Below are 22,967 nucleotides of genomic sequence, written 5' to 3'. Positions count from 1 at the left end.
GTGCCGGTGCCGGGGGTGTGATGCGGTGCTAGGGCGGGGTCGGTGCCGGCGGTGCGGTGCTGGGGCGGTGCCTGTGCCGGAGCGGTGCAAGGGGCGGGGCGGTGCCGGTGCCGATGCCAGGGCGGTGCCGGGGCGGGGGCGGTGCCGGCAGTGCGGGGCGGGGCGGGGGCGGTCCCGCTCGGCCCGGGCGGCGGGCGCTGCGCAGAGCCGAGCCGAGCCGAGCCGAGCGGGGCTGAGCCGAGCCGGCTCCCTCGGCCGCGGGCGGAGGCCGGAGCGCGCCCGCCATGCCCGGGCTGCCTGCGCTGGGCGCCGTCCCCGACCCCGAGGAGAGCTACGACTTCCTCTTCAAGCTGGTGCTGATCGGGGACGCCAGCGTGGGCAAGACCTGCCTGGTGCAGCGCTTCAAGACCGGGGCCTTCGCCGAGCGCCAGGGCAGCACCATCGGCGTGGACTTCACCATGAAGAGCCTGGAGATCCAGGGCAAGCGGGTGAAGGTGAGCGCGGCCCCGGGCCCGGCCGTGCCCCCGGCGCAGAGCGGGGCCGGCGGGGCCGCACCGAGCAGCCCCGCGGGCCGGGCGTGCCCATGGCTGCGGCAGCAGCGGCCGCGGGGCCGGGCCGGGCCGGGGAGAGCCCCGCCGGGACACGCCGTGCCCCCAGGGCCGGGGAGAGCCCCGCCGGGACATGCCGTGCCCCCAGGGCCGGGGAGAGCCCCGCCGGGACATGCTGTGCCCCCAGGGCCGCAGCGCAGAGCCCCGGCCGCGGGCTGGTCACGAGCCAGAAGGACGCTGGGCTGGACTGTCACGTCTCCAGCAAGGGATGTGGAACGGGCAGATTCAGAGAAGCTGGGGGAGCCGTTGTTAAATTGGGCGTGTTTAAAAGTCATCTTAAGACGCTGTTTACAGAGTGTCACAGGAAGTACAATTTTTACAGTTCTTCGCAAACCAGAACGAGTAAACCCTAAATCTGACATCTGCTTTTCTTATGCTGGTTGTTAGGGTTAGAAAGAGGGTAGAACCTGTACCCAGTGGATCTCTCCTCAGATTGTCAGTGGCACACATTCCCGACATCAGACTGGGCCTCTGAGCACGGAAGTGTGAGCAAACAGTGGGGAGAAGAGGTTTAAAGCACCTGTGGTTTGTAGGGGGCTGCTGGGATAAATCCCTTCACCAGCCCCTCCAGAATGGAGTCATACAGCTGTACTTCTTCACCCACTAAAAAGCACTGCATGCACTCACTGCCTGGAAAAGATCATGGAATTGTAAAGCTTCCGATGGCACAGAAATACAGTAATTGCACTTGAATTTTGGCCTGTGTTTACTGAAGTAAGTGTCAAAGTCCTCTATTATCTTTTTATTATAAATTAACTTTGGTGAGCAGAATATTAAGCAGAGAAAGTTGCAGAAAATGGAAGGAAGGCTCACGTTTTTTAGGAAAAGAGGGGAATTAGAAGTTCCCCACCCAGCAAAGGTGTTTATATTCTTGGTACTCTGACACCTTTTCCTGTTGTGTCTGGCTGGGGCTAAGGAGCTGGAAAGGAAACTCTTCTGTTTGTGCTGTCAGTACCTCTCCTGCACTTTCTAGTGAGCTGGTAGGAGTGGGGGTTCTCCTTTAAGGTTGAAACCTGGCTCCATTTAAATGCTGGGCACATAAAAAGTGACAAATGTGTCTGTTCCTCCTGCCAGGGGTCTCAGCCAGAGATTTCAGGAGTAGGGCAGGACTAGCCCAGGAAATAAGCTAAAGTTCCTAGGTGTGCTTTTTTTCACTGTCAGTACTTACACCTGAATATTCCTGTATTAGGCGTCAGTCTGTAGAAAAATCTGTGGGTTATCTCCAAGTATTTTACAAACAAAAACCAAATAAGAAAATGCAAGGTCTTAAGGCTCTCTTTTTCTTTGGATTGTTCAGTACTTCCACTTAGAAAAAAATATTGGGACGCACAGATTGAAGAGTATTTTGAGCAGTACTTTAGACAAATTAATCCAACATTGTTGCTGATTTACCTTACAGACATTTTTGTCAGCTGTTGAGTCAGGCATACAACTAGAAAATGAAAACATTTGCTTAGAGGGGTTTTTTTGTTTGGTCTCTTAGGGTGTGTGGGGGGTGTGAAGTCGAAGTTGGGCTTTTCCAGTTGGATTGAGATTTCAGAGCAGTCCATCTAATTGGGTGGGTTTGCTCAGCATGCTGTTGGAAACAGAAAATAAGGAGGCATTTTATTACACTTTGGTGAGCCACCTGACAAAGCAGGCAGGTGGGGGGGTGTTGCAGGTTGTACAAGTGTGGCCGAGGTGCAGGTTACAGTGACTGCAGGAGGAGCACTTCAGCTCCCTGCACAGGTCATTCCCGGCCTGTTAGTAAACAAGCCCGTATGTGTGCTGGGTGAGAGGTGCACCGTGGTTCTCATTCTTCTGCCTCAGGCACCTGAGACACACTGGTTTAAAAGGGTTTTACATAATCTGATGATTGGGATGCCTCAAATCAAGAGATGTTCAGGATGTGCTTAAATAAGTTTGACCTTAGAGAAAGGTCCTTACAAAAGCATGCAGGGGATTCTCTGCTGCTCCAATATCATTGGGAGTTTATGCTGCTCAAGACAGTACCTTCATAAGGAATGCAGGGACTTGTTTTCTGTTTAGCAAATGCTGCAAGAATAAGAAAATCCCCGTTTTTATAAGCTCATCTTTAGTAGTCCCTTCAGAACAAGAGTGTCTACAAAAAGAGTCCCAAGGAGCTTTTGAACACTACTTGCTCCACATCCTCAGTGGCCTAAGGTTCCTTTTTAGTCAGGCTGAGGATAGTATTACGACCCAACAACACTTATTTTGAGATTGAAACAAACATTCTAAGGTTAATTGTGTCAGTGCTCCCTTCTGCTTCAAATGTTCCCATTACAGTTACATAATGTTTCTGAAACGTTTGGAGCCCAAGGATTTTAAGTCTCACTTCCTTTTGATGCATTTTGTTGGCTAAGGGAAAAGATGCATGTTGGGATACAGAGGGTTATGGCCCTGCAAATAACTTTTTTTATTATTTATAAACTTGAGGTTTCCTTGCACCTTAAAGCTGCATTCCCTCGAGTGTCTCACGTGGAGTTTCATACACTGCTGCTTCATCAGCTGCTGGGCCTGGCTGCTGTGAGCTGGGGGCTCCTGGAGGTGTTGGAGCTGAAAGGCCCCGTGGCACAGAGCCAGACGGGGATTTGGCACCTGTAGCACACTAATGGAACTTCACAGCCAAAGCTACCTGTGCTGACCACCTGGATTTTTGTCACAAAGGCAAAATCTGACCAGCATGTATCCAGAATTTCCCCGTCAGCTTTATGAAATGTCTGCAGTCTATATTCTTTTAAAAATATGCTCTACTATGTGCTGTCTAACTGCTTGAAATTGTGGCATAGTGCTCTCTCTAAAATCCGTCCTTCTTGGGTGGATAAATCCTAGGGTACAGACTGTAGTTCCCAAAAGTTGGTCTTGTTAATAACTTGAAAGTGTTTAAAAGTTATGTTAATCACTTAATGCACAGTGATTAAAGTCCTATTGATAAAATAATGACTTGAGTATTAGAAAGAATCTGGCAAACAGAACAAATATGTTTGGTAACTGTTATGTCACTGTAAGAAAAGATATTTATAAAATGCTGGAATCACGATTTTACATAATGATAGGCAAGGACATTCCTAAGTCCAAGTCTATAAATCATGGTTAGTAATAACAAAATTCCTTTTCTTTTAATGAATTACCTCCTGTGAACTGATAAATTGATTATCTTTAATGTCTACTTTATGCGGTAGTATTTTACATAAACTGAATATTTTTGTCCTCAATGCCGTAGTTTTTCTCTCTCAGTATGTGTTTCAGAAAGTGGCAGGAGAGAAGAACAGTTGAAAACACATTCCTTTCATAGAAAATATTTCTTCATGTATCATTGCCCTTTTTAATTTCCAAGCTTTTCCAGCCCATATGTTATCAAGATTATTGGCTTTTATTCAGGCCTTATGGCTGTAAACTATATTCCTTTCATAATGGCCCAAAATGTAATGTGTCATTATCTGGCCAAATTGCAAGTAATATAAAGTTATGACTTGTTAACTGTCTTGTCCCCTGACTGTTGATTTAATAATGTTGCTAAACAAATACAGGCAGAGCAATTGGTTATTACATGGAAGTGGTATTATTTGATATCCAGAGGAAGTGTAGCTCTCTGTCAGCTACTTGGACACATACAAGTCTGGAGCAAATGGAAATACTGCATTCCCAACAAACAAGGATTCCTCATTCTCTGAAAATTGTGTAGGGAAACAGTTGAATGGAGCAGTTCATCCTGACTGTTTAAGAATATCACTTTAAATTGAAATACACTGCCATAGAGATGTTGCTTTTGGGAAAAACTGCATAGATGAAGTTGCAAGACTTCCAGTAAGTGTTTTTAGGAGCAAGTGTTGTGATTTGCCAGCCTACAGAAATGTATGTTGCTGTTTGCCGTTTGAGATGACAGGATTCAGACACGGTCAGTTGGTTAAGATTCTTTTAGCACAGTCTTTGTGTCCAGTATTTCACTGCTGGGAGATTTTATGGAAGTTGCTATATTGTCACAAAAGTGACATTTCTATTTTTGTAAAGAAAGATATCAGCTGTAGGATGTACTTACTTATTACTTATGCTGCTTCAGAAGCAAAAGTAAAACTGAACTCCTGTGATACTTTAGAAGAATCAGGAGAGTACTTAATAAATTATGTACGAAGTAAGGGAGGGAGAAATTATTTAATGTGTCTTGAGGCCATCTGTTAAGCATTAACCTTTGATAAACAATATGTTCACCAATGCAAGAAGAATCCACATGACCCATTGGGTAATGCTTGTTTGGTCAACCTGTCACTCACCATTTTCACCACTCTGTTCCTGTAGTTCAAAACCTGCTTTCTGTGGGCCTGACCAGACATCCCAGAATGATCTTCTAGAGACCCACCATAAATGTTACCACCTATTTTCCTTGGTACATCCAGTTGACACATCCTTGTTTCAGTTTTTCTCTCCCGTGCCACCGTGAAGGGCCTGGCCCTGTGTCCATGGCACCCTGCCCGTGGGTTCTGGGCAGCAGCTCCCAGGTGTGTCCATCCCTCCTGTGCCTACAGCTCGGGATGCTGCTGCCAGGAATGCTGGCTCCCATTCAGCTGTCTGCAAGGACCCCCAGGGCCTCTCCAGCACAGCTCCTCCCAGCCACGCACACATCCTGCACCCCTGGGAGGGGCAGTGCCACACACTCCCTGAGGGCTCCTCCCCAACAGGAAAAGATGAGAAAGCAAACAGAAAAAGATGGTCAAGACTTTGTCTAATGTATTTATGGGGATTATATGGAGTCATGAAAAGTCTTACAGGAGATAATAGTTCAGCACTGTGCTGTTCAGTGCCAGCCAGTGCTAAGGGCTCTGCTGTCCAAAAAATTCCAAGCTCAAAGGGGATCAAAATAACCACCTTTTGTAAGTAAATGTGTATTCGATAGTGAAACAATTAGCACAAGAAAGGTGGCTCCTTGTCTTTGTTCACTTGGAGTATTCTGTCATATTCCTTCTGGACAATGGGTATTTATTCCCTGGTTTTTATCCTGTCCTCACTGGTTGCTACTGGTGGTCCCCTTGAAGGCCTGGCACCAATCTTTTGTTTCATAGATGTTTTTTCTTAGTATCCTCAGATGAATACAACACAGTACTCCAGCAATCCCAGCTTCTGTCTTTCTCACACCAAAATTGTTGTGAAAGTAATGACAAAATCAGGAATTGCTTCAAAAGGTTACTGAGTGACAGATGTGGCTTCTATCATGTTATTTACAAAGCTGAAGCACTTAAATCAAGGAAATAAATAATTAAGGACTTTGTGCCATATATTGCATGTCATATACTAATACAATAGAATACATGATCACATCTTTTTTGTTAAGCTGTGGCTAGTACAGTTCATTTGGTATTTGATTTTAACAGTTAAGTTACACTGAGGGACTTTTGAATGAGAAATACTAAGACATACTTTTTCCAAGGAATTTGTAATTGTTATTCTTGTCAAGAGTTAAATGCTTGTCAATATAGTATAACAGAAAGTCTATATAAAAATTTTACTACAAAATGGCTATTTTAAATTATAGTTGTGATTGGTATTTACATATAGTTGTCATGTTTCTTTTTCAATAGAATTTGAAATGAATCTCTGTGCACCTGCTGGAGAAAATAGTGTTTACTTAGGATCAGAACTGGTATTTTTGTAATGACTTAAATTATATTTTTTAATCATGCATTAGATTGATCAATGCTATATGGAAATACTTTTCTGGGAGTTTTCTAAAGATGCTGCCAAGCAAACTAGCTATACTTGGCCCTTAGAAATACAACTTGCTTTAAATTAAGTCATCTGGTTTGTAGTACTTGCTATGTCTGCAGTGTCTATTCTTAATGATTTAAGATAAGACAGTTATTCAAACTTCAAACAGTGTGACAGGACAGGTTTTCAAGCTTCTTAATTGTGGGAAGCCCTTGCTGACAGTTGCCTTGTCTTGGCATAAACCAGTCATTAAACTGTGCCTGTATGTGGGTGGTTTTCCCTGGAACAGGGAGCACTCACCTGGCTCCCTCTGCCCACAGAGGTGATGGAACAGGGACAGACACTGTGCCAGCTGCTGTGTGTGTTTGCAAAGAAGGTATCTGCTCAGGGTCTAATACATCCTGGAGCCTCAGCAAGGAGAGCAAAGCCCCACAAACTGAAGATCATGTAACAAGCTACATGATTCAGAATCCTTACGCAAGAGGAGTGACAAGTAGGGGAGCACAAAACTCAAGTGCCTGAGCTTACCCAGAGGATGTGGACTGGGAGGAAAGGGGCTCCTGTTTGCTCTTGGGTGCTGTTTGAGCTCCTGAGAAGGCCAAAATTGTGCTCTCTGCTGTTCCCAGCAGGACTCTGAAGGCTTCAGCAACTTTGTACATTTAGTCCTGTGAACACAAGACACAAATGTTTGAGTTAAATGTGTAGGGGAGTGCTGTGAGATCTCGCTGGTGACATTTTGAGGTTGTTCTGTCACTACTATAGAAATTGGGAAGGACCAGAGAAAGACAAATATTGTACTCATCTTCAGAAAGGGCAAGAAATCCTGGGATGGCTGGTCAGATTCATTTTGGTCCCTGGGAAAATCATGGAGCAATTCTGTCTGAAAGAACTAAGTTTTGACTCCACTTAAAAGCAGTTGGCTTTGTCACCTCCCAAAATCTGTCTCAACCTCAGTGATTCTGTGATTCTCATGGAATGTACTTATACAGAGGTTTTCAAAATCCAGCATACAGCATTGGCTTGCTGAGTCACTCTGCACTTTCATTTATACCATGTGAAAAGTGTGACCTCAAACAATTTTATTTTTTAATTTAAAAAGTTTCTAACTTGTCTGTATGCACAGAATCACTCAGACCTCTCCCAAGAGTTGAGTAATCATTATTAGCCTTGTTTTGCGCTTGACCTAATCAAGTATTGAGATTTAAAACTATGTAACCGACACAAAGGTCTAGTGGGGAAACTTGAGTGCAGAGATTGTACATAAACCTGTCCTTAACTTCCCTGTCTCCAGTAATTGCTGCTGACTGCTCTGAATCATTATCTGTTCCATTAATAATCATTACTTTGTGGTTTTCTGAGTCCATTACAGTCCCTTCCCCTTCTCTGAGAAAGCTCTTACCAGAACTGAGAAGTCCTTTTTCATTGGATTGATTTCTTTTAATCTGTACATATATCATTTGGGATCTAAATGCTTGGTTAGCACAGGAAATGAGATCTCATCAGTACAGCCTTTTCCAAAGGGAAAGTTACTGCTCAAAAATGCAGGAGTCAGAAGATAGAAAGAAAATGCTATTGTGCAAAATAAATAAATAAATAAATAATTCCATATTATTTGATGTAAAATATCACTGACATATTATATTGTGTCAGCTCTTTAAAATAAGGAGGTTCAGAGAGAGGGGAAACAATAAATAACAAGTCCACACTTTGGGAGGATTAAAAACCCCAGAAGTATTTGCTTATGCTCTGTCTCATAAGAAGAGATGCAGAGTATAAGGAATGACACAAAAAGACAAACAGTGGTCTCTCATTTATCATTTGGGATAGAGAAGTGTAAGTACAACAGAGGGACTGAAAATATAAAAGTTATAAAAGGAAATTCTTTGGTTTCATTGCTACTATGTGTTGAAGACAAGAGCTTTGAAAGATTCAAAAAGGATTAGAGATTTATATGGAAGACGAGAACATCCACGGTTACTTCAGATTAAAAGATCCTGGAATATAAGCTGTCATATTCCAGGACATTAGACAACCTATAAAACAAGAGGATTTAGAAAGACATTTTTCCTATGAGCAGGATAATGTGTTTGTCCACTCTGAGTTATTTGGCTTCTTCCTCTGGAACATCTAGTACTGAGAACTCAAACCCTGATACTAAACTCATAAATCTTACGCTGCTGGATTTGGACAAAAGTGTGTAAGCCAAGCATTTCTTCTTCCTGCCCTGGTGTAATGTCTGTTCTTCCACCTGGAAAAGGACAGGTGACTAGCCTGACTCGATCTTTGACCTTACTGAAACCTAGAATTGCTGGCTTTTCATTTATACACTTTTATCTATATTCTTTGAATTGTCTCATATTTCCTTCTAAAACAGCATCAGTGCTCTCAGGTGATGTGAGCACATCCTGCTCCAGTCATTCCTGCCCCCGTAGCAGAACTGGCAAACCCACAGCAGTGCCACAGATGATATTCCAGTGAAAAACCACCTGTAGTTTCAGTGACACACCAGATGAACTGGAGTAGCTTTGCTATGGGGGAACATCTTGTTCTGCTGACTGTGCTAGAGGAGGTGACAAAGGGCTAGGCTGGACACACAAGAGATAATTTCATAATCTGCCACAGAAGAAGCTCACTGCAGGAACACAGTGTGTCCCAACTGATACAGATATAACCTTTCAGCAGCTAAGTTCTCAGCATGTATTACATGTGTGTATGTTTATATCACGGTTCTCAAGCGTATATTGTCATCATCCTTCAATCGTGAACAAAAGACTAGAAAAATGTGGTGCCAGAATTCATTATTTACACAGGAGAGTGATCTGGGGTGCTGTCCCTGGGTCCAGCAGAGCTGGCTGGCCCGTGTCTCACTGTCCCTGTTTCATCCAGCTGCAGATCTGGGACACGGCCGGCCAGGAGAGGTTCCGCACCATCACGCAGAGTTACTATCGCAGCGCCAACGGGGCCATCCTGGCCTACGACATCAGCAAGAGGGGCTCCTTCCTGTCCATCCCTCGCTGGATCGAGGATGTCAGGAAGTACGCCGGCTCCAACATAGTGCAGTTACTGATTGGTGAGTCGAAAGCATTCACACCAGCACTGCAGCCTACTACTGCTCAATGTAATTGTTTGCAATACTTGTTTAGGGTGGTTAAAAGTTTTATTTCTGGTTGAAGTTAAGACATTGAAGTTAAGGGTTTTTTCAGTTAGAAAGCACTGATTCATCCAAACAGAAATGTTTTGCTTTGATTAACTTATATTAAGAAGTAGCCAGCTTTGAATCCTTTGCATCTCCCAGATTTCCAGGTTCTGAGGCACAGCTGCTGTGGAGATGTTCTCATGATAAAGATCCCAAGGTTTTCAGGGCCTAGAGAAGCTCTGTCATAGCAAGCACTGGAACACCCACACGCTTCAGCAGACAGGGGTTTTGGAAGGCCTTTGGGGCAGTCAAGGCGTGTCAGTTCTCTGCTGGAAGTTCTGCTTCCCAGCCCCAATGTTTTGGACTCAGATGTGGCTCTCGGGGCCACGTCCATTAGACCTGCTAATGGAACAGCAGTACTATTCTGATTTCCCCAGGGCCCAGCAGACAGCTGCTGCTTTCACAAGATGGTTTCAGCTTTCATTTCTAGCCCATTTTAATTTTGTTAAGGTCTACAGCCACCACTGTTCAGTTACTTTTTCTGTCCTATGAGTCACACAGAAATACAGGTTGGAAGGGGCTCATGAGATTATGCAGCTCCAACCTCCTGCTCAGAGCGAGGCCAATGGCAGGTTGGTGAGGGCCTTTTCAGTCAAATTTTGAAAACCGCCACGACTGGAAATCCTGCAGCTTCCCCGGGCAACCAGAGAAGCTCCAGCTACATGCTTCCTGTGGCATAAACAGTCATTATAAATTACTCTGTTGTTTCCTTCCCTCCCAGGAAACAAGTCTGACCTAAGTGACCTTCGAGAGGTTCAGCTGGAAGAGGCCCAGAGCCTGGCTGAACACTATGACAATATCATCTGTGCCATCGAGACCTCTGCGAAGGACTCCAGCAACGTGGAGGAGGCGTTTGTGAAGATGGCCACGGAGCTCATGATGAGGCACGGCGGGCCCATGTTCAGTGAGAAGAACACTGACAGCATCAAGCTGGACAGCAAAGATGTTGTGGAAGGCTGGGGGTGTGGTTGCTGATAAGAGCTAGGTGATATCCCTGACTTTACCGGAATTTAGATGGTGCTTCACCCTAATGCTGAGTAGCATGGTAGCCATACTCTCCTCCTCCTGTGAAACCAGCAATTTTGTAGAAGTTAGACACAATCCTGTTTGCTTTGGTGTCTTATTTTTAAAAAGGGACTTTTGAGAGGTAGTCCTGAAAGTCAAACCCTCTGAAAAACTTACTTAACATTTGTCCCCACTGTTTTATTTTCTGTAACCTTCATACGAGTTACAAAAATGGCGGGAACAGCTTTGAACTGGTGATGTGGGGTGGGGAGACAGGTGGCTGGGGAAGAGACATGCAAAGCCAAAGTTCTGAAACATTTAGCACGGGACTGTTGGCAAAGGAGGTCCCTTTTGAAAAAAGCAATCTTGACAGTGTCTCTGGAAATCCTCAGCACTCCACTAGTGACCAAAAAGTGATGATGTCTTTGATAAAGGTATTTCAAGTGTCATAATCCCCAGCATTTTGATTACAGGACCAAATAGCAGGTATCTGTCCTAGGGCCTAGACTGCTAGTTACTGTGGAACAGGCCCAGGTGGGGAAGCCTTCTCTCAGGTTTTGTGATGATTTTAAGTTATCATTTTAACAGAAGCAAAATCAGCCCGAGCAATACATGACTTACTGTCAAGCAGGGTTGGACTAGGGTAGTTATTTCCATACAGCCTTGAGGAGAGGGTAGATGCATTTCATTTGTTATTATTTGCACAGTGATAGCTCCTTTTTCCCAGTGGGTATCACTGAGGTTTTGCCCTCAGGTCTCATAATTTCATTTCACAGTTCAAGACCTGCACCACTGGAAACAGGAACTGGAGAAACCTTGAGCTGACTGTAGCCACGACCTCTTGCCATGTGCCTAATGGTCATTTACAGGGTTAATTCTGGTCATACATTTGACATTATGTTACCAGAGCGTTCATTGCTTAAGTGGCATAAGTGGATTTGATTTTTGTATTGGTTTTGTTTTTTAAACCATCTCTTTAAATACCAGATGGGCATATAATGGGAAAGAAGAGCTCAGAGTAGCTGTAAACTGCATACATTGCAACTTCTTAGCTGTGAGAAACCGGCGTCTTTTCGAGTGATTCCCTCCCAGCTTTGAACCCAAATGTTTCCCTCTCCCTATCACAAGTTACCAGTTGCTTTTCATTTCAGGAAAACATTCATCAGGAAAAATCTTTCATTGTTGATCAAAAGTCTGCATTGTTAAGTAAAGTTGATTTAATACTCCAGCTACACTCAGTTCTTTCAGATTTGGCTCTGTAGGGTGTGGTAGGTGCAGTTGAAGTACTGATGGCAGCATCCTCTGGGTTTACACTCAGCCACCTTACAAAAAGGGAGCAGGAGCAGGAAGATTTTTAACTCTGCCAGTAAAGCAGTGGTGTTCAGGGATGGCAAGTGATCTTTGCAATCCTGATAAGATGAAGGAGCTCATTTTCAGAAAGCACCCACTTCAAGTCATCATTTGTCTCTTTTGAAAAATCTTGATTAAAAAGGACTTGAATTGTTTTGCTACTAGGGCTGCACCAGTTTAGCCATTCAACATATCCAGTGTCATGAAAATTAGGAAGACTTAGGAAAGGGCTAATGGATACTAATTTTAATACTACTCATCTTCCTGTAGAAAATATTAAACCATTCTCTGGTCTTTCTGGTTTTTTAAACTATGAGGTAGATAACTGAGGAGTAACATATGCTTTGTAGCCTATTTGCTTCTAATCTGAGGTGTTAGTTTTCAGGTTTTACAGTTTTAAGAGAGTGAAAGGGCCTTACCTTTCTCAATTGGTATTGTTTTCACAATTCTAATATTTTATGTGGAAGAGCAGGCTGACCTGCAGTATTTGGTAGTATTTTTTGATAGTTTTCCATGACATTCCCATCTCTCCTACATCCAAAGATAACAGGCAATAAGTTGTCAGGCTAGGCACTGAAAATGAGAATTGTCTAAACTCTGGATTTGTTAGTGTACTCCCTATATCCTACTCTCAGGAGAAACTGTGAAGGCAGTCCAAGCTGAAACTCGGTCCTGGTGAGTGCTCTTTCTCCTGGTTAGATGGTCCTGAGATAGAGAATACTCAGAGGCATTTGACTTTGTGTCATGACACGTTACAGTTTACGTGTGTAGGTCATAGTCCTGCAGTTCTGTGTGTGTGAACATGGACCCCCAGATAAGCTCAGCCTCCCACTATTTGCAGGATTAGTGCCAAATTATTTAATGCTGATAAAAATTCACACGCATTTAAGAACAGTATTGCTGCTACTCAGACTGAAATCCATAGTTTACATAGTAACTCATGGAAAACTGGAAGAAGGTGCAAAATGAACTGAAATCTTGCTTCCAGTGCAGTCAGTGAATGATTGTGTTTTTACAGTAGATGAAGAGAAGGAGTTATTGTTCCATTTTCTTAGTTTGGAGGTTTGTTTAGTAAATAAGTAGAATTAGCCCAGGCACTATGCTTCTCCTTACAATTTACCTGGATGTATCTCTTAAACTACCCTTGAAGGTTGAGGCTCTGTCTGCAGGTTATTCTGGTTCAGTCACAAAATGTGCAATGCAGCAGCAGGGACTTGTTTGCTGTGTTTTCCAGTGAAGGCACCGATTCTGATTAGTTTGCATTTTGCTGTAGAAAACTAAGACTCTGGCTTGCTATCAGTTTTGTCTTTTGGCTCTTCTGTGTTGTAACAAGTATAATGCAAGTTTGCATGCCCTCCTAACTGAGCACAAGGGAACAAAGAAATAGACTGAAGGCCTGGTTTATTTTTTAGTTAGGGGCAGCTATGAGTGACGGTGCTCGGGCTGTGAGTAGTTCAGGTTTATTTTGATAACCAAACCTTTTCTCTGTCCATTGCAGTAGCACAGCACTCACTAGAGTGAGAGCTTCTTGACCAAAATGAGCAGTAACTTAGAGCTTTTCACTGCCCTGCTGAAGACTTTCCTCAACCTGTAACTCACACCCAGCTGTGTAATTCAAACATTAGGAAGACAGTGCTGTTGGTTTAGTTCCACTAATCCTATTGAAACCAAAAGGGTACCTGGGAGAAGAGAGTAGCTATAAACCTGCGATTTACGGGTAAAAACCTGAGTTTCAGATCTTAGGTTACAAATGTGCACTGATGTACATCGAGTGAATAATTCAGTAGTGCATGTTCAGAGTTCACAGCATAAACATTTGCCAAGCAACCTGTTTACTGGCAGTTGAACATTAACGAGAGTATGGTGCAGTAATTGCTTTTAAGCAGATCTCCTTGGCTGACCATGTGTTTGCATTAGTATTTATCATTTATTTTTGGCAGTGCAAAAATATTACAAAAGCACAGAAGGGGACGTTGATCCCTGCCTTGTAACACTTGGGAGTGGAATGCAGAGGCAAATACTGAAATGAAATCATCAGCACAATGGTTCCCAGGAGCGTGGGCTTTGTTACCCTTTGTATTGAATTTGTTTTAAGCTAATTTCATCTCCAGTTACTCATCCAATCCATCATCATGGATGGAACTTGTACAAATATTTAGAATTTTGTAAATACAATCCAAATAAATGTCAGCCCAGAAACCTGCTAACAATGGCTTTGCAAAACAAAATTTGAAAAAAATTGAAAATACTTAAGATCAGAGGAAATGTCCTAATGATTTTATCCCTCTCACTGGAGTGGAAAGCAGGTTGTTTTGGTAGGTAACATTGCAGACTAAATGAAGCCCAGCTAGTACCGCTAATAGATTTCCAAGAACTTCACCAAAGTGGAGCTCTTGCTCATTTTCTTTCTTTGCCTTTAAAACTCATACTGATTTGAAGAACAGAGCTGCAATATACCTGCATTGCTGCAGTGGTACCTCACAGTGTTGATCCACCCACACAGTAACTCCCTAAATACCATTAAAGCCTTCCCTCGGTTTGCCCCAGGATCCATTGGCCCACTGAGATTTACACTCTGTTCATCTCAGTCCCAGCCAGGGAACCATTTCAATGTCTTCTGCTGTCTCACACCAGTCCTGAGGGAACTGGGAGGTAAAATATCATTAGTTTCTCTTTGTGGGATTGTTTTACTCAATGGTACAATGAAAGTCTCTTTAAATCAAGATGAATTAATATGTTATTTCCTCAATAGAAGTGGTTTCTCTTTACCTATCCTGCTGCCAAAACATTTATATATTAACAGACCACTGAAGTTTACCCTATTATTTTGGGCAATCAGTGTGCTGGAGAAAAATGAAGTGAGCACAATACATGCTTTGTGAACCTGAAAAATAAAGTTCCTCTCCCTCTGGTACCTTCCAGCGATGGGGAGTGCTCAGTCTAACCCCTGTCAGGCATTCTCACAGAATGGTGTTCTTGGAACTGAAAGGAAACGAATCCCAAAGTTTGGGCTAATCACCCTAACCACTTCATTTTCCTTGCTCAAATGATACTAGATTGTTTTATCAACTAAAAGGCATTCGTATTTACAAATTAGGCAATAAAAGATGCCAGGTTGTTAATATAGATTAATATTTTACTACAGTTATATGAAGTATAGTGACTTTAAGAGTCACGGAGCAGAGTCCTTGATGATGGGGCTGTTCTTAGATTTGACAGTTCTTTTCCATGCTATAAGAAGGGATTCATAGATTTGGGAAATGCTGTCTCAGTTTGATTTTTGTACTGTCTGTAATAGTGCTGATCATCCCACTGTGATTTTAGTTAGAGAAGCAGCCTCCTGGGTATCTTGTTTTTACTGACCAGGTAACATTACATTATTGAACTGAGTTATGGAGCAAAAAATCTCAGAAGGAAGCATTTCATTGCAATCTCCGCTGCGTACTTTAGGAAAAACTCCAACTATTCCACAGCTGGATGTTCTGGTTTCCAGCACAAGGTTAGTCCTCTGCATCTTCTTTATCATTTCAGTTTAGTTTACTTGGAAAAGAGCAGGGTTACAGAATCAAACCAACCCAAATATATAGTTGCTCTCCATGGAATTGTTGCCAGAGGTTAGATAAAAATAGCCAGAATACTCTCCTGTCCTGATCTTAGTATGACAAATTTCATCATTTTTTAGGGTGACTGAAATATGTTAAAATGCACTTTAAAAATAATCCTTTGAAGCATAAAAGGGTTGCAGGTTTTTTTTTCACTGTCTTTTTTAACAAGGGTTTCTATTACTTGAATGCTGATAAAGGCAGTTCCCTGTATTACATAAGTAACTTTAGGCATCACTGAAAACAGACTTGTTTTTCCATGTGAGTCAGTGGCCATGGAAGACAAGGGAACAGGAGAACTTCACAAGAATGAGGAAAGTGAAGCCTGAGTAACAGTCAGGGAAGATTTTCTATTTAGTCTGATGAAATGTGTTAGGTGTAATCAGTGCTTACTCAGTTCAAAGGAGATACTTTCCTTCCCAAAGGTAAAATAAAGCACTACTTAAGGAGTTACAGGTTTTCCTCTTTGCTTTTTGTACCACTGAAATTTAACTGCTTTCTGTACTGAAGAAGAGTGGTCTGCTAAGAACTAGTTAAGTGTATGGTAACAACAGAGTTTAACACTTGGAGAGCTGTTAAATTGGCTTAAAGTTGTATTTAGGACCTAGTCCTTCCATTATGAGGTTAAAAAACGTCTCTCCCCTAGGACACCATTTGAAAACCTTTAGAAGATCCAAGATTGTACCTTAATAAAAATTTCTTGAGGCTTTCTTTATCATTAAAAAGTCACTTTTCATGTTTCTTTTGGAGAACAGTTTTAGATTATCCAAGTGAACTGCTGACACTCATTGTGCTTTTTCTCAACCTCAAATTTAACAGAATAATGAGGATTAACCTTCCTGTCATGAAGCATTTAAGCTTTCATAAGAACATATGAAACACACACCTTAGCATTAACTACTCTGTAGGAGTTTAAACCTCAGTTTCTCCCCTATAGCTAGATAAAAAAGATCCACATTGCTGTAAATTTTATCTTAGAGACCAAAATTGTGGCAAGCTAGCAGTTTTAACTCCTAATTGTTCAATCAATAAAAAAAGGTTACCGCACAAAGATTATATTCTCCAGATAACAGCAGAGGAAAACTTCAAAGAGAAGACTGTATTTCCTTAGAAACTGTCCTTTTTAAGGCTCCTGCCCCACGTAATCTGTGTATCTCCAAAAGCCAGTCTCCTAGTAACCACCTTTACACTGCACTGGGATGTGGAACGTGATGATCAACACCCTTTCCTTCTGCAGTAAATGCTCTGGGCAATATGGATTCCTCTGAAGATGTGAGGGAGTGATTTTGGGTACCTACACTACCGTATGTGACAACAAGGGTATGGAAGGCTGTCCTCTGAACACGGCATGCAAACTTGTCTTGACAACTTGAAGGTATTTTTTAAAAGTGAGCCAAGAGCTGCATTTTCAGAGACATTAAAGCTGCAGACAGATGCCTGTCAACGTCTTCAAAAGCATCTCGGTACCATTGCAAAAAAATCACAGAACTTTTATGGAAGTGGTTTTGCACTAAAGGGAATCAAAGAAAAAAAACATTAATGTGAAAGGCAGAGCATCCTGATTATTCTGCATTTTTCATGTTCATTCCCTAAATGCTGTGCATAAGGAAGCATTTTTCCCCTTTAAAAATGATATTAAAATAGATTATTCTAGGTGTGAAAAGTAGTTCGATACTTGACAAAATAAAATGCTATATATGTTTTCTTGAGAGAATGATAATATTGCTGAGGAGAATAACTTTGCAAATAGGGTTTGGTGGTGTAGGATCAGGGATTCCCCAGAGCTGTGTTGGAATGGTGTGACACACACATACCATTCCCAAACCTGGGGAGGCCAAGGGATGAGACCAGACCCTGTCCTGCCTGCCAGACATAAAGTAGATACAGACATCTACTGAGCAGAAAGTGAATTTAGTTATTTGTAAGTGTTTTTAAAGATTTCTATTTTCTAAGTCTGTAAGGAGAAGTTATTTCTGACAGTCAGATATGCTCAGTGCTGTCAGCCAGCTTTTCCCTCTTCTGTGCCTCACTCTGTGACCTAACAGGTACAAAGCCCACAACTCCAGAGACAGGGAGCATTCCAGCCAGGCTGGCTCACACACCTGTTGGGGAGAAGGTGAAAATCTCTAATTCATATTGAATTCATTCACTGCATTCCAAAATTATCTGAGGGGTTTGGATGATAACAGTGTTAAAATGATTCTGCATTTTCTAGCACAAATGTGTTGCTGTTTTTCAAGGTTCCTTCAAGAGATGCCAGCTGTACATTTCTAATCATCAGTAACTATTTTGCTTTGAAACTTTCTTATTACAATACTGTCTAGATCATTTGGAATATGAGGAGACAAGGGAGCAAGCTTGCATACTATGGTAATTTTTTATACTTTACCTTCATCTATTTATGAATTTATTATGAAAAGTATTTTTAAACATATGAAACCTGCTTTTGTTGTGAATTTTAGCAATGTAGTGGATACATTGTACTGTGTATCATTAAAAAGACTTAATTAAAGTAAACTTTGCAATTAATATCTTTTGTTGTTATTTTATGCATGTACCTTGTTGTGATATATTATCAGAAACAAAATCAAGTTTTAAGAAATTATGTATCCCGTTCTACAGTGATGTACGGTCTGCTTTTACACAAGATATGACCTAATGTACCCTTCATTAAACAAACGGTGCTTAACTCTCTTCCTCTTATCCTTACAACTGTCCATCCTTCCAGAAATGCATGCACTTTAAATTGCTTGAGTTAGTAAGCTCTGCAGCATAACTGTCTGGAAGATTAAGAATTAAAACCAAAATTTTCAGTGTTGGAGAAGTGCAAATAACTTTTTCAGTGCTTGCAATTAAGTGTAAACAATGTAGTTGCAACTGTACCTTCCCAAGGGAACATTTAGATCCTGGATTTTATTTAATTGTTGTAAATTAAACAAAGAAACACCCCTTTCTTTTTGCTTGGCTCGTTAATTCTAACGTCAGCAGATGCATATTTTTGATCCGCAGGAGCCAAATCCTGAATTGTTTGGTTCTGTATTGAGTCTGTGACTTCAGTAACAGCCTCAGATATCAAACCAGCAAGTTGTCAATGCAATGGCCGTGCTCTAAAGCTGGTTCCTTAGAGTGCTGGCTGTAGCTGAATTTGTTAGTTAATTCTCTTATAATGACACTTTCTTTGCTACTGAAGCATTCTGATCCATGTCACTGGTGTGCACAGTCCTGTAGAGAATTGGTGTGAGAGAGAAATATTGCAGGTGTCAAGTTTAACACAAATACTGCAGGTGTCATGTTTAACAGAAGTACTGCAGGTGTCACGCTCAGCACAAAAATACTGCAGGTGTCATGCTCAGCACAGAAATACTGCAGATGTCATGCTTAACACAGACCTACTCTTTGCAGGGATTGACCTTTATTTTCTCATGTGTTCTGCACATCTATCCTAGAGTTTATAAACATGGGGGGGGGGGGGCAAACCAACTTTTCCCTGTGTTTTTTGGTATGCTGTGAATTCCAAGGCTGTGATATGAGGACAAAGGTAACAATTTATAGAAAGCTGGGTTTCTTTTCTGTAAATACCACCATTATTATAATACAGTCCTAGAACAGAACACGTAGAGCAGTTCCCTCTAAACCTGTAACACCTCTGGCCCTCAAAAGCTGGGCTGTGCTTTCCCAGCACATGCCACTGATGAGCCAGTGCTGTGTCACCTCGGGTGACCCTTGGAATGTGCCTGTCCTGCTGTAATAAGCTCTCCCAGTATCCCGAGAGCAGAGAGGACACACACCTGTGTCAACACAACTAACTGGTGCCATAGCTGCATAGGGTCATCTCCCAAAGCACGGAGTGACACGCAGAGCACAGCTCTGACTGAGCAGGAGCACCATGGGGGCACCAAGGTGTGGCCACATATCCCCCCAGGACACCCCCAAAAATGTGAACCAGTCATAAAAGGTTATGTGGAGGGAAAGAAACACACACTGGACAAAACTGATCCCCTGCTCTGATCTCTGCTGCCTCATCATCTCCATGTGTGTGTTAAATTAAATCTGTATTGTTAACAGGTCTCAGTAAATTGAGTTTATCATGGAAAACAACCCTGACAACTGTTTAGTGGCTTATTATAAGTGCATATGACAAACACTTTAAAGTGCCTTTAGTTGCATTTCTAGGAACTCTCCCTTGAATTCTCTAGGAATATGGAACAGTTTGGATACAGGAGGAGATCTACACACACTACAACCATTTTTTGTTTGCTGTTAGTTAGGTCAACTGACCTTCATTATGTAGCTTGTACCTGCAAAAAAAATAAAATCCATATTTTTTTATACTCTAAATTCACTGAATATTTTTTCTCCCCATATGTGGTCAGAAGCTTAGCTGTTAAACTAGCAGAAAGCATATTCCCAGATACACTTCTATGAAACAAGACACCAGTCCCAAATCCTATTGAAAATCCACTTCTTATTCTGAAATTCTTACCCATGCAACAGGTGCTGCTTCAGCTTCAGAAAGAGGTCAGTAGATAAACCTGTGTAAACCTTGCTGGATGTTAAACTGCAAGGCATGTTTAGCGCCATCCTAGATTCCAGTTCTGGATTCTGAGCTTGGCATACAAGACCAACACAATACGACTTTTAATTGAGACCAGCTGAGTCTTAGGTGGTCTCAATTACACAAAGTAACCCCACCTGTGCTATTTTGAATCAGCACCAATTTATTTTACTCACAGAAATGACCATAGAAACACTTTTTTCCTGAAACATTTAAATTTGCAGGCTGTTTCTGTCCATGTTGAAAACAGGATATATTTCATCCCCCAAGAATTCATCCTTGTCTAGACAAAAGATTTTAATACAGACTGTGTAAGATACACTGTCATACCATATAATCAAGACTGTTAGTACCCATTTCTCTTCACGTTACAGAACATACAAGCACACCATTGAGTTTCAAAGAAACTCTTGTCATCCTGGCTTCTTCCCTTTGACACTGAAAGAAGGAGATTTATACCTCTTTCAGCAACTGCCTGCTGTGTGTAGTGTTACTCAGGTCACTATTTCTTCCTTCCTTTAATCCCTAGGGAGACTGGGCAGGGGAACAAAATAGCTACACTGCACTGGGCATCACAACATGGAATTCTTGCTTTTAACCAAAGTTCTGCTGACACTGGAGTGCTGAAATCCATGGCTTGCGAAGGCGTGACCAGGGTACCACATCCACCTCTGCCAATCCGTCCAGCCACTGAGAAAACAAACCCACATGCTCCAAGGTCCTTCAACTGCACATCCTTTCCTCATTTTACAGAAATCTGTGGCATGTTGATTCCATGCCACAGTTGATTATTTTCTTGCTGAAGAAAGCCGCAACAAATGGAAATTTCATAAAGCACACAAATCCTAAACCTAAAACCCAGCTCTTACTAAAACCAGCAGCTGGGAGAGGATTCAGAGCACCACACTGAGCTCCCCTCAGACTCCTGGGGCACAATTTCAGTCACTGACAGGAAAAACTCACCAAGGGCTTTGCACTTGTTTTGAAAGGGTGCAAACGAGAGGCTGCCAGAATTATGAATGAACTCTCTTCATCTGCTATTTTTTACTCATTTTGGCTTTTTGAGGTTTGTCAAGCCTATATTGCCACCAAGCTGGAGTTCAGTCCATGGAGCTGGAGAACCTGAAATACCCTCAGCCTTGAAGAACTGCATGGGGGCAGTGTTTTACATTTTACTACTGGTATGACACAGAAAAAGAAGAAAAACATAATGGAAAAAAACCAGGAAATGGGAAGAAAAGGGAATAAAGGTAGAAAAAAGGGCGGAAGGAGAGAGGAGGGGAAAACCGAAAAAAAGCAGGAGGAATGAGGGGAAAAAGGAGGAAAAGGGGGAAATGGGGAGGAAGAAGAGAAAAAGAGGGGGAAGAAGGAAAAAGGAGAGGAAGGGAGAAAGGAGGAGAAGGGGAAGAAAAGAAGAGGAAGAAGGAGAAAGGGGGAGAAGGGGAGGAAGACGGGGAAAATTTAAAAAAAAAAAAAAAAAAAAAAGGGAAAGAAAGGAGGCAGGAGAGACTAGCGATGCTTTGACCCTTTTCCCGCCCCGCCCCAGACGCGCCGAGATGGCGGAGGGCGCCCCGCGACGCTCCCTCAGGGCTGAGGCGATCCCCGCTCACCGCTCCCGGGCCGTCCCTCAGGGCTGAGGCGATCCCCCCTCACCGCTCCCGGGCCGTCCCTCAGGGCTGAGGCGATCCCCCCTCACCGCTCCCGGGCCGTCCCTCAGGGCTGAGGCGATCCCCGCTCACCGCTCCCGGGCCGTCCCTCAGGGCTGAGGCGATCCCCCCTCACCGCTCCCGGGCCGTCCCTCAGGGCCGATCCCCCCTCACCGCTCCCGGGCCGTCCCTCAGGGCTGAGGCGATCCCCCCTCACCGCTCCCGGGCCGTCCCTCAGGGCCGATCCCCCCTCACCGCTCCCGGGCCGTCCCTCAGGGCCGATCCCCCCTCACCGCTCCCGGGCCGTCCCTCAGGGCCGATCCCCCCTCACCGCTCCCGGGCGGTCCCGGCCCCTCAGAGCAGTTCCAGCCCTTCGCTTCCCGAATAAACTCAGTTCTTACCGAGCAGTTTATGGAAAGAAATAAATTACTACAAAACACTGCAACAGATTACCGTGAATTACTCACATCTTTAAGACAAGCTGCCTGGATATGACCCCTAACTAAAAAAACCTACATTTTAAAAAGATTATCCCATAACTCATCAACAGGTGTACACTGATTTTATAAATGTAGAATGTACTACAAATAGATTATTCCTTTCATAACAAGTATTGAATTTTGACATGATTAATTTGAAATGCAACTTGGGGGTTTTTTTTATGTCAAAGAGGAGGTATCTGAAAATTTGTTTTTCTTAAAATTTCTCATACATTCCTCAATACAATACCTTCAATTGAAAAAGGTTTCTAAAGAAAAATATGTGTTACTGAAGACAATACATGACTGTAGTTTAAAATCCTCTACCTTTTGTATTAGCCAAAATAATTACAGGATGTATTTTCAAAGGTTGGTTTTGAGATATTTTTTGTTTTTAACAGAACAAAAGGTATCAAGAATAAACACACTACTCACAAAGCACAAGCCATACTTACAAGAAACTTCTGCAAGATCCTCAGAAGTGTTTTTAAAAGTGATTTCAGTGATCGCCTTCTGCGCATCCTGGTCACTTTTGGTGTTTCAATAGAACAATTTAAACTTGAAAGAAGTATTGTAACATCCAGTAGCTCCCCTGTGTTCTGACTGAAATGCACTGAACAGAACATGTGGGAAACACTCTCTGTTTCAAAGAGGTAAATGTCAAAACTGAAATAAACGTTAAAGAAGGTTAAGTGAAAATCCAAGTAAGAAGACAGTCAAGGAAAGGAGAGAAAATGTTAAGACAGGGTCTTACTCTTTTCCTTAGCTAAGATAATATGAATTCATCTCACTGTTAGCTGAATAATTGCAAAGAACATTACACTAA

The 22,967-nt window shown here is 42.6% G+C and overlaps 1 protein-coding gene and 1 long non-coding RNA gene across 2 annotated transcripts; one reads left to right on the top strand and one right to left on the bottom strand.

The window, feature by feature from the left end:
* The first annotated feature begins 187 nt into the window (after nucleotides 1-187).
* RAB43 (RAB43, member RAS oncogene family) lies at nucleotides 188-17,990 on the top strand. Its single transcript, XM_064667997.1, has 3 exons — nucleotides 188-494; nucleotides 9,195-9,378; nucleotides 10,226-17,990. Exons 1-3 carry the CDS (start codon nucleotides 285-287, stop codon nucleotides 10,477-10,479), a joined length of 648 nt encoding a protein of 215 aa, XP_064524067.1. The 5' UTR covers nucleotides 188-284; the 3' UTR covers nucleotides 10,480-17,990.
* LOC135420478 (uncharacterized) lies at nucleotides 15,244-21,785 on the bottom strand. Its single transcript, XR_010433533.1, has 2 exons — nucleotides 21,627-21,785; nucleotides 15,244-20,706 (listed from the first exon to the last, which is right to left on the bottom strand). It is a non-coding gene; the product is annotated as an uncharacterized LOC135420478 (long non-coding RNA).
* Nucleotides 21,786-22,967: the final 1,182 nt, after the last annotated feature.

This window comes from Pseudopipra pipra, chromosome 11 (genome assembly GCF_036250125.1).
Source record: "Pseudopipra pipra isolate bDixPip1 chromosome 11, bDixPip1.hap1, whole genome shotgun sequence".
NCBI classification, from domain to species: Eukaryota; Metazoa; Chordata; class Aves; order Passeriformes; family Pipridae; genus Pseudopipra; species Pseudopipra pipra.
The sequence above is the reverse complement of the archived record's forward strand: the minus strand, read 5'-3'. Positions and strand labels throughout refer to the sequence as shown.

Excerpts from the sequence above, each read along its gene's own strand:
- RAB43 (XM_064667997.1), top strand. The coding sequence starts at position 285 with ATGCCCGGGCTGCCTGCGCTGGGCGCCGTCCCCGACCCCGAGGAGAGC. Across the intron at positions 495-9,194 it reads TCCAGGGCAAGCGGGTGAAG|CTGCAGATCTGGGACACGGC; the intron begins GTGAGCGCGGCC and ends TGTTTCATCCAG. Across the intron at positions 9,379-10,225 it reads CATAGTGCAGTTACTGATTG|GAAACAAGTCTGACCTAAGT; the intron begins GTGAGTCGAAAG and ends CTTCCCTCCCAG.